At 40.6% G+C, this 12,500-nt stretch overlaps 1 protein-coding gene across 2 annotated transcripts in view; it reads right to left on the bottom strand.

Annotated features, from left to right (window-relative positions):
* The window catches only part of LOC112239066 (atrial natriuretic peptide receptor 3-like), a 75,854-nt gene that overhangs the window by 62,750 nt on the left and 604 nt on the right, over positions 1-12,500 (bottom strand). For both annotated transcript variants that reach the window (XM_042331202.1, XM_042331203.1), the window contains exon 1: positions 12,117-12,500. This exon is cut by the window's right edge. In XM_042331202.1, coding sequence (XP_042187136.1) covers positions 12,117-12,500 — 384 coding nt within the window. The remainder of the gene's footprint in view (positions 1-12,116) is intronic.

Below are 12,500 nucleotides of genomic sequence, written 5' to 3'. Positions count from 1 at the left end.
AGTTAATAATACAGTACATTACTGTTACTAGTTAATAATACAGTACATTACTGTTACTAGTTAACAACACAGTACATTACTGTTACTAGTTAATAATACAGTACATTACTGTTACTAGTTAATAACACAGTACATTACTGTTACTAGTTAATAATACAGTACATTACTGTTACTAGTTAATAATACAGTACATTACTGTTACTAGTTAACAACAGAGTACATTACTGTTACTAGTTAATAACACAGTACATTACTGTTACTAGTTAATAACACAGTACATTACTGTTACTAGTTAATAACACAGTACAAATTACTGTTACTAGTTAATAACACAGTACATTACTGTTACTAGTTAATAACACAGTACATTACTGTTACTAGTTAATAATACAGTACATTACTGTTACTAGTTAATAATACAGTACATTACTGTTACTAGTTAATAACAGAGTACATTACTGTTACTAGTTAACAACACAGTACATTACTGTTACTAGTTAATAACACAGTACATTACTGTTACTAGTTAATAACACAGTACATTACTGTTACTAGTTAATAACACAGTACAAATTACTGTTACTAGTTAATAACACAGTACAAATTACTGTTACTAGTTAATAACACAGTACATTACTGTTACTAGTTAATAACACAGTACATTACTGTTACTAGTTAATAACACAGTACATTACTGTTACTAGTTAATAACACAGTACAAATTACTGTTACTAGTTAATAACACAGTACATTACTGTTACTAGTTAATAACACAGTACATTACTGTTACTAGTTAATAACACAGTACATTACTGTTACTAGTTAATAACACAGTACATTACTGTTACTAGTTAATAACACAGTACATTACTGTTACTAGTTAATAACACAGTACATTACTGTTACTAGTTAATAACACAGTACATTACTGTTACTAGTTAATAACACAGTACATTACTGTACCTAGTTAATAACACAGTACAAAGCAGCTTATTCTAGCTTGAATAGCTTGTTCCATGTCAAGAAGAGAACAGTGGGTAAATATGATAGCATGTACTGCATCTCCATGTGCTTCGACAACAGAGACATGGTTGATGTTTACATACCCAACTGTCCTGACGTTGGCCAGTTGGGGACTTTTATGACCCCCATAAACACCTTTCCCCTTTTTCCTCTCTCTACTCTACTGACTATTGGAAATGCCTTTGTAACATAGAGAGTCTGGTAACATCAAAAGGTGAGAAACGGAACCATATTTCGGTAATCCAACCAGTTTAATTAAAATATGAGTTGGTACTTAATGAATATGATGTCAGATCAGTTGGCGTCTGAGACATTATTACTAATGACAGGATGACAAAAACTGTATCTTGGAAAGTCAACACATTCTAGTTATCAGATTCACGTGGAAATGTTGTGCAATTTAAATGTTTAAATATGAAACTATTTGTGAAAAGATTAAATGTAATTTTACCTTCTTTAATAATGAGTGAACGGTTTGTCATAGAGAAACTCTGCTCACTCAGAGGCCCGCCCAAGTGAACAGACACTGGTTGTAAACTATGAACCACGCCCTTCTTTCATCACTATATAAACCCGTTGGCGAAAATTCAACTTCCTGTTCCAAGGACATGTGGACTTGAGGTCCCCACGTTGAAAGGACAAAGACCACCTACAGAACTATGCCAACCTCAGCAAGAACCTAACGAAATTGAATTTCAATGTGAAGGTGACAACCTACACGCCGAAAGGATGAATTTTGACTATACCAGCCAGAATATAGCATGAGCATATAGCATGGCAACTTGGTATGAACTTTGAACCCTTAGTGATACCTCCTAGCCGTCGCGTTAGAACAGCAACTGTAGACATGGGCTAGGAGAGGACGGACAGAGTATCTGCTAAGGAACAAAATCTCTTTGTTCCTTAGTCTTCCCGCTCTTTCATTCAAAACCCAAGCCCTTTCCTTTGTGTAACCAGCTGTCATATCTGTTCTGTCCGCTAGGGACGTTTTCCTTTATGACATAATTTGTAATCAATGTATGATCCATTCTGTGTATATGTAATTCTGTGTGATTATTTAGGTATTTAGTAAATAAATAATTAAACTCAATTTTGTATTGCTGATTCAACTTGTTAGTCAGGGTTCGTGAAGATAACCAAGAATGTACAACTTTTAGATGAGACTGAATAAGGTGACGATTAAATATTGACTGCTACTGATGTAAAAGATGACCAGGTCTTTAAGAGTTTATTCAGAAGACAACAGGTCTATAAACATTCTTTTGTGGTGCCCCGACTTTCTAGTTAATTATTTACCTGATTAGCTTAATTACAGAGAAATTATTTTATAGAATAGCATGTCATATCACTTAATCCGGCATAGCCAAAGTCACGACACTACTCAATGAGTCCACAACGTGAGTCACCAGGTAACAGAATGATTTAATGTAGTCATTCTCTACATATTATGATGAACAATCCAATGGTGAAGATGATGTAACCTTTCTTTAGACTCTGCCCCTTCCAGCTACCCCCCTGTAAATGAACATTAAGAGAATACTTACAGAATATTAACTATTTTTACGAGTCCCCAAATGAACCACTCACTTGCTTGTCCTAGTAGATCATGTCTCAAGGTGTATGTATGTCTGTCTGTCTGTCTGTCTGTCTGTCTGTCTGTCTGTCTGTCTGTCTGTCTGTCTGTCTGTCTGTCTGTCTGTCTGTCTATCTGTCTGTCTCACTCTTCTCTCTCCCTTCATCTCTCTCTTTTAGTCTGTTAAAGGAGAGCCATGAATGAACAGAGGATGCCTCTGTGCAAACATTAGATATAGGTCTAGTTGCATTACCAGTCTGAATGAAGAGATACAGAGAAGGCATTTCAGAAAAGGGTGCCCCATCACAGTTTCCCCTTGAAACCATGCTGGCAATCCATCCAACCATCCACCCATCAATCACCCCCCATCACTCCATCCACCCACAAGCTAAAACCCACATGGTAGTTTTTGCTACCATGTGGGTTTTTAGCTTGCTTCAGCCTGCTAACCGAGGAGTGTTAATTCACCAGTTTCCATACATGTTTCACTGTAAAACATTTATCTTACAAAGGAGTTGTTTAATCTAACTGCTTAACTATTTATCTGTACATGGAATGGTATTTGTTGTTTTTTTACAAATTTTTTATTAATCTTTACAGGAAAATGCCATGGGCACTATCTGATGTGTGGAGACATTTCACTGCAGCTAATGTAGAAGGAAAAGCTTGTATATTTGCAAATAATGTACCAAATCATATGTGAAGAATGCAACAAAGATGCAGAATCATCTGGCCAAGTGCATAAAGTTCCCTCAACAGCTCATGGTCCTCCTGGAATCCAAAGTTTTCTTGTCTCAATGGAGGAACATAGTCAGAGAAATGCTGATGAATGTCTTGCTCGAGCTGTGTATGCAACTGCTTAACCTCTGATGCTCACAGGCAATGTGTATTGGAAGAGATTTCAGAATGTTCTTCACCCAGCATACACCCCTCCAACCCGACATGCTTTATCTACTAACTTTATCTACTAATTTGCTGGATGCAGAGTTCAACAGAGTTCAAGTGAAGGTCAAGCAAATCATAGAGAAAGCAGATTGTAATGCAATCATCTCTGATGGGTGGTCAAATGTTCGTGGGCAAGGAATAATTAACTACATCATCTCCAACCCTCAACCAATATTCTACACGAGCACAGACACAAGGGACAATAGACACACCGGTCTCTACATTGCAGATGAGCTGAAGGCAGTCTGATGACCTTCGACCACAGAAGGTATTTGCACTGGTGACAGACAATGTTGCGAACATGAAGGCTGCTTGGTCGAAAGTGGAGGAGTCCTACCCTCACATCACACCCATTGGCTGTGCTGCTAATACATTGAATCAGCTCCTCAGGGACATCATGGCACTGAAAACAATGGATACACTCTACAAGAGAGCCAAGGAAATGGTTAGGTATGTGAAGGGTCATCAAGTTATAGCAGCAATCTACCTCACCTAGCAAAGTGAGAAGAATAAGAGTCTCTCCAAGAAATGGCCATATCACAGTCTGCTGATATGGACAGCCCCATCAAGAGGATCCTCCTGGAGGATGTATTTTGGGAGAGAGAGGTAAGCAGCCTGAAACTCCTGAAACCTATAGCAGTAGCCAGTGGACGGATTGAGGGAGACAATGCCATCCTGTCTGATGTTCAAACTCTGCTTGCAGATGTAAGAGAAGAAGTCCATGCTGCCCTGCCCACTTCACTGTTTCTCCAAGCAGAGGAAACTGCAGTTCTGAACTACATCAAAAAGTGTGAAGACTTCTGCCTGAAGCCCATACACACCGCAGCGTACATGTTGGACCCCAAGTATGCTGGCAAGAGCATCCTGTCTGGTGCAAAGATCAACAAGGCCTATGGTGTCATCACTGCCGTGTCTCGCCACCTTGGCCTGGATGAGGGCAAGGTTCTTGGCAGTCTGGCGAAGCACACTTCCAAGCAAGGGCTTTGGGATGGAAATGCAATATGGCAGTCGTGCCAAACATCTCATCAGCCACCTGGACTATGTGGATCTGAGGTTCATTCCCCTGTTGCCTCCATCATCCTCCAAATCCCACCAACATCAGCCGCCTCAGAGCGCAACTGGTCCTTGTTTGGGAACACACACACCAAAGCACGCAACAGGCTGACCAATACAAGGGTTGAAAGATTGGTGGCCATCTGTGCAAATTTGAGGCTTTTTGAACCTGACAACGAGCCATCCTCAACAAGGTTGGAAAGTGACAGTGAAGATGGGGCCTCAGAGTCTGATGCTCAAGAGGTGGACATTGAGGAGGTCCACGGAGAAGACATGGAAGCCTGAGAGGAAGACAACCAAAGCTTTAGTTTCTAGACTATCATTTTACAGATGTTGAAAACGTTTTTGGGAGATGTGATGGATCATTGGGGATCATTCAATATTCCCTTTTGTTGTACAGTGAAATCGTCCCATGTGAAGAGTCATCTCATTTAAAGTTCAATTCATTTTTTTCTATTGGAAGGATTTAATCTTTTGCAATTATGTGTACTTATGATAATTTCTATTATGTCTACTCATGATAAGGTAAAAGGTTTATGTTTCTGTCTCCATATGATATGGTAAACATATCCAATGCAAAAAACATCTACATTTAAATGGTATTAATATTCATTTGTATATATTTCCCATAATTCCCATTGATTCCCACGGAAAGTTTCCACCTCTAAATATTCCCCAAAATGTGCAACCCTACTCAGTATCATTAGATATAATGGATATATCCAAAGAAATGGCTATATAGATATGGTAAAACAAACAAAAATACACATAGTTTGCTGTCATTGTAAATGAGAACTTGTTCTCAACTAGCTTACCTGGCGAAAATAAAAGTGAAATAAAAATGTTTTAAAAAAGTAAAAAATTGCAGCTGCTTGACGTGATTGTGTGTTAGCTTTAGTTGGCTAGCTAGCTAACAAAGGAGAAGTAACGTTAGCCTAGCTATCCTCCATAACTATATTATTGACTTGACAATAAGCTTCTGGTTGCCTATTTCTAAACCCTGAGAGTTTAAACCCTGTCTAAGCTGAAGGGGGAAGTTTGTTCTGAAGTGTCTCTCCTAAATCTGAGAGATAATTGTATGAGAAAAATCAGGAAAAACATAATTATTACATTTTTTTTAACATGTATTTAACACCTTATTTTTGGCACTAAATAGTCTCCATATATACTTCCAAAATATTTTTTTCAACTGGTACCGGGGTACAGCAAAACAAAATCTCACCTTTCCATAGAGGGGTTTGTAACCCAAACTGTTTGGACACGACAAACAATTTAGTGAGAAGATCGAAGACCTCAGATGGGATGTCTCCTGGTCTGATAAACACTGCTCTAGTTCTGTTACCTTTCACCTCAGATGGGATGTCTCCTGGTCTGATAAACACTGCTCTAGTTCTGTCAACTTTCACCTCAGATGGGATGTCTCCTGGTCTGATAAACACTGCTCTAGTTCTGACCTCAGATGGGATGTCTCCTGGTCTGATAAACACCACTCTAGTTCTGTCACCTTTCACCTCAGATGGGATGTCTCCTGGTCTGATAAACACTGCTCTAGTTCTGTCACCTTTCACCTCAGATGGGATGTCTCCTGGTCTGATAAACACTGCTCTAGTTCTGTCACCTTTCACCTCAGATGGGATGTCTCCTGGTCTGATAAACACTGCTCTAGTTCTGTCAACTTTCACCTCAGATGGGATGTCTCCTGGTCTGATAAACACTGCTCTAGTTGTTACCTCAGATGGGATCTCCTGGTCTGATAAACACTGCTCTAGTTCTGTCACCTTTCACCTCAGATGGGATGTCTCCTGGTCTGATAAACACTGCTCTAGTTCTGTCACCTTTCACCTCAGATGGGATGTCTCCTGGTCTGATAAACACTGCTCTAGTTCTGTCACCTTTCACCAGATGGGATGTCTCCTGGTCTGATAAACACTGCTCTAGTTCTGTCACCTTTCACCTCAGATGGGATGTCTCCTGGTCTGATAAACACTGCTCTAGTTCTGTTATCTTTCACCTCAGATGGGATGTCTCCTGGTCTGATAAACACTGCTCTAGTTCTGTCACCTTTCACCTCAGATGGGATGTCTCCTGGTCTGATAAACACTGCTCTAGTTCTGTCACCTTTCACCTCAGATGGGATGTCTCCTGGTCTGATAAACACTGCTCTAGTTCTGTCACCTTTCACCTCAGATGGGATGTCTCCTGGTCTGATAAACACTGCTCTAGTTCTGTTTTCACCTCAGATGGGATGTCTCCTGGTCTGATAAACACTGCTCTAGTTCTGTCACCTTCACCTCAGATGGGATGTCTCCTGGTCTGATAAACACTGCTCTAGTTCTGTCACCTTTCACCTCAGATGGGATGTCTCCTGGTCTGATAAACACCGCTCTAGTTCTGTCACCTTTCACCTCAGATGGGATGTCTCCTGGTCTGATAAACACCACTCTAGCTCTGTCACCTTTCACCTCAGATGGGATGTCTCCTGGTCTGATAAACACCGCTCTAGTTCTGTCACCTTTCACCTCAGATGGGATGTCTCCTGGTCTGATAAACACCACTCTAGTTCTGTCACCTTTCACCTCAGATGGGATGTCTCCTGGTCTGATAAACACCGCTCTAGTTCTGTCACCTTTCACCTCAGATGGGATGTCTCCTGGTCTGATAAACACTGCTCTAGTTCTGTCACCTTTCACCTCAGATGGGGTCTCCTGGTCTGATAAACACTGCTCTAGTTCTGTCACCTTTCACCTCAGATGGGATGTCTCCTGGTCTGATAAACACTGCTCTAGTTCTGTCACCTTTCACCTCAGATGGGATGTCTCCTGGTCTGATAAACACTGCTCTAGTTCTGTCACCTTTCACCTCAGATGGGATGTCTCCTGGTCTGATAAACACTGCTCTAGTTCTGTCATCTTTCACCTCAGATGGGATGTCTCCTGGTCTGATAAACACTGCTCTAGTTCTGTCACCTTGACCTCAGATGGGATGTCTCCTGGTCTGAAAACACTTCTAGTTCTGTTAACCAGATGGGATGTCTCCTGGTCTGATAAACACTGCTCTAGTTCTGTCACCTTGCACCTGATGGGATGTCTCCTGGTCTGATAAACACTGCTCTAGTTCTGTTACCTTTCACCTCAGATGGGATGTCTCCTGGTCTGATAAACACTGCTCTAGTTCTGTCACCTTTCACCTCAGATGGGATGTCTCCTGGTCTGATAAACACTGCTCTAGTTCTGTACCTTTCACCTCAGATGGGATGTCTCCTGGGCTCTGATAAACACTGCTCTAGTTCTGTCACCTTTCACCTCAGATGGGATGTCTCCTGGTCTGATAAACACTGCTCTAGTTCTGTCAACTTTCACCTCAGATGGGATGTCTCCTGGTCTGATAAACACTGCTCTAGTTGTTACCTCAGATGGGATCTCCTGGTCTGATAAACACCTCTCTAGTTCTGTCACCTTTCACCTCAGATGGGATGTCTCCTGGTCTGACCAACACTGCTCTAGTTCTGTCACCTCAGAAGGCAGATGCTGTGGATTGAGACACATCCAATGAAAATCAACCAGATATCTCTAGCTGAAAACATATGGATTTAAAAAATATATATATATTTGATTTATGTGGGGGTGCAGACATATACCTTAGGGGGTTGAAAAAAATAATTTATTGAATTTCTTCATCCCTGAACCTCTGCTTGTTAGACACACTGGTTGGATCAACATTGTTTCAATGTAAATTTGACAACATACTATGACGTGAAATAATTTGTGGAAAGTACATTGGTTTTGTTTTAATTGGGTAAGAACAGGTTGATTCAACCAGTGTAAGCCCGGTGGGTAACTACATGTCAATGATTTGTTTAGCATGGCAACGTGGAATGAATAGAATGAACGACTGGGTCAAAACATCCCAAAACTAAAGAATTAACAACCAGCCTGTTTGGTTAGCAACTTCAGAAATAGCAACTGGCTTTTACCTGGGCTATTCATGGGGCATCATGGGGTGGCAGGGTAGGCTAGTGGTTAGAGCGTTGGACTATTAACCAGAAGGTTGCAAGTTCAAACCCCTGAGCTGACAAGGTACAACTCTGTCATTCGTCCCCTGAACAGGCAGTTAACCCACTTAACTCTTAGGCCGTCATTGAAAATAAGAATTTGTTCTTAACTGACTTGCCTAGTTAAATAAAGGTAAATTAAATATCATCTACTGGAAGGATGAAATAAAACAAATTTACTCATTACAATAACGCTTTTAATGAAAACATTTTTTTTAATGTTGGCAACAGTTTTATAAAAGCAATAATGCCCTTCGCCTCAGACCTAAGAACAGCCCTTACATAAGGGATAACTGGAAATAATGGACAATGCAGCGGGACAAGGCGGATCCGAGTCCCTTTGAGGAGTTCATTTTTCCAAGGTAATGTACAGAACGGAGGTGTTTAACCTGTTTATGCCACAGTTGCTGAGAAAACAATATAAAAGAACACATTCAACGGTAGAAATATATATGTATATATTTTTATATGTTCATTTCTAGCTAATTCATGCTTTCTCCTCTTTTGGACGCTAGTTAGTTCTATATTAATGAACGCAACCCACTAGTTCATTCTATTGGTTCCGTTGCCATGCTATATGTTCCGTTGCCGTGCTATATGTTCCATTGCCATGCTATATGTTCCGTTGCCATGCTATATGTTCCGTTGCCATGCTATATGTTCCGTTGCCATGCTATATGTTCTGTTGCCATGCTATATGTTCCGTTGCCGTGCTATATGTTCCGTTGCAACGCTATATATTCCATTGCCACGCTATATGTTACGTTGCCATGCTATATGTTCCATTGCCACGCTATATGTTACGTTGCCATGCTATATGTTCTGTTGCCATGCTATATGTTCCATTGCCATGCTATATATTCCGTTGCCATGCTATATGTTCATTTGCCATGCGATATATCCGTTGCCATGCTATATGTTCCGTTGCCATGCTATATATTCCGTTGCCATGCTATATGTTCTGTTGCCATGCTGTATATTCCGTTGCCATGCTATATGTTCTGTTGCCATGCTATATGTTCCGTTGCCATGCTATATGTTCTGTTGCCATGCTATATGTTCCGTTGCTATGCTATATGTTCCGTTGCTGTTGCCATGCTGTATATTCCGTTGCCATGCTATATGTTCTGTTGCCATGCTATATGTTCCGTTGCTATGCTATATATTCCGATGCCATGCTATATATTCCGTTGCTATGCTATATATTCCATTGCCATGCTGTATATTCCGTTGCCATGCTATATGTTCTGTTGCCATGCTATATATTCCGTTGCCATTCTATATGTTCTGTTGCCATGCTGTATATTCCGTTGCCATGCTATATGTTCTGTTGCCATGCTATATGTTCCGTTGCTATGCTATATATTCCGTTGCCATGCTATATATTCCGTTGCTATGCTATATATTCCATTGCCATGCTATATGTTCTGTTGCCATGCTATATATTACGTTGCCATGCTATATGTTCTGTTGCCATGCTATATGTTCCGTTGCTATGCTATATATTCCGTTGCCATGCTATATGTTCCATTGCCATGCTATATTCCGTTCCATGTTGCTATGCTATATGTTCCGTTGCCATGCTATATATTCTGTTGCCATGCTATATGTTCCGTTGCCATGCTATATGTTCTGTTGCTGTGCTATATGTTCCGTTGCCATGCTATATGTTCTGTTGCCATGCTATATGTTCTGTTGCCATGCTATATGTTCCATTGCTATGCTATATATTCCGTTGCCATGCTATATGTTCCGTTGCTATGCTATATGTTCCGTTGCCATGCTATATGTTCTGTTGCCATGCTATATGTTCTGTTGCCATGCTATATGTTCCATTGCTATGCTATATATTCCATTGCCATGCTATATGTTCCGTTGCTATGCTATATGTTCCGTTGCCATGCTATATGTTCCGTTGCCATGCTAAATGTTCCGTTGCTATGCTATATATTCCGTTGCCATGCTATATATTCCATTGCCATGCTATATATTCCGTTGCCATGCTATATGTTCCGTTGCTATGCTATATATTCCGTTGCCATGCTATATGTTCTGTTGCCATGCTTTATGTTCCGTTGCCATGCTCGATAGCAACGTTCTTATCTCTCGCTTGCTAGCTAGCCAACTAACACAGTCACTACTTCTGCAGACAGAATAACAGCAAAGTAGCTGCCTTTGCGCTTATTTAAGCTATTTTCTATTGATATTAATTTGTATACATCCATAACAATGAGTTGGTGCAGCCCAATTTTCCCTGGCATAGCTAGAAAAGTTTTCCTTCTCGTCAGGACACTGAACACTTCACTACGAGGAGATCGCATTGCATATCAAACACTAGGGTTAGAAGCTGGGCTAAATAGTTTTTTTGCTTGCAAACCTTCCAATATGTCAACCTAATTATAAAATGTCAGTTGCTGAAAACAGTTGGTCAAACTAGAAACATGTGGTAGGATTTGACTTGTGTCATAACAGTAGGAACCAGAGAAATGCATGTTCACCACTCACCACGTTATTAGGGCACCAGATGCTCCCCAACAAAAAAAAGATGTCTCTACAAAAACAGATCAATGCTAGCTACATTTTATTTCTCCTTGGACCTTCATTTACAACGTATCCAATTTCAGTTTGTATGGTTGTTGGTTTTGCTTTATGCGAATGTGTAATAAACACGGTCTGTATGCGTAGGTGCATATTGAGTCATGTTACCAACTGTCCACTATCTGGTTTTAATGCCCTTCTAGCCATTCAGAAACTAATATTAACCCTATTAAAACGCGATAAACCCCAGGTTATCGTGCCGTATTGCTTAAATATAACACAATTCCACTTATCCGCTGGTGTCACAGTAACTATGGCAACCGACATGTTGCACCTGTTCTCCACTGTGGTAAACGTGCCATTGTCATTATTCACCGTTTATAAGCACCTGGCACATTGATAACACAGCAGTCTCAGCTAACTGAAGGTATACTGTTGTAACGATTGAGGGGGATCTGTCTGAGCAATGCTTGAACCAGCATCCTTAAAGTGTGCCATAAAGGTCAAGACCTCTTGGCATAGTGTGGAGTGCTCTTACATACATACAGTACCACAGTACTGGGAGGGAAACTACACCATGTTGTAATTCAATTAACAAATATTGGAACCATTTCATTTTCATTAGTGTGAATATGCCAACTGCAAATATGTGTTCTTGATGCCTGTTGACATCCAATGGGTTCTTTACATAACCTACCTGTAAATATTTGGCATATTTCATGGATAGGTTCCTCAGATACTGGGCATATCTGGGCAGCAGAAACGCATGCCTTTCACATACGTGTTTTTTTTCATTCAATAAAGCATAAAATTACATGACAAGTGGAAATAAGTGGAATGGGTGGCACGATTAGCAGATGGGACTAGTGGACCAACTATTCTGACATTTAATACTATACCCTGGGACAGAGTAGAGACTTTTCAGTACAGTACCTTCACTCTCGTAGATATATTTGATGATTTCGTCTGTGTTCAAGCGCTCATCTTTCGAGTTGATGGCATAGGTGACAGTCTGATATTCCTCCATGAGTTTGAGGTGCACCCCTTCCATAGTGAAGTAACAATTCCTCTCCTTCTTATCGTCATCGAAGATCAGCAACGCGTCTTTCCAGTTGAAATGACGGAACATCGCCAAGAAAGTCTCTGCCATTTTTAGGTAAGACGGGGAGATTCGGGTCAGGTGAGAGTATTCTTTCTCTTTGTCTCTAAAACCGCTGGCCAGAGCACCTGTCGATATTACCGGGATGTTCCAGTGAGATGCCATCCTTACAACCGGCGCCGCGGCGTATTCACACACCGGACCGAGCACCAAGTCCG

The sequence above is a fragment of the Oncorhynchus tshawytscha genome, linkage group LG12, assembly GCF_018296145.1.
Source record: "Oncorhynchus tshawytscha isolate Ot180627B linkage group LG12, Otsh_v2.0, whole genome shotgun sequence".
Taxonomy (NCBI): Eukaryota; Metazoa; Chordata; class Actinopteri; order Salmoniformes; family Salmonidae; genus Oncorhynchus; species Oncorhynchus tshawytscha.
This window is presented reverse-complemented; position numbering and strand designations above follow the sequence as displayed.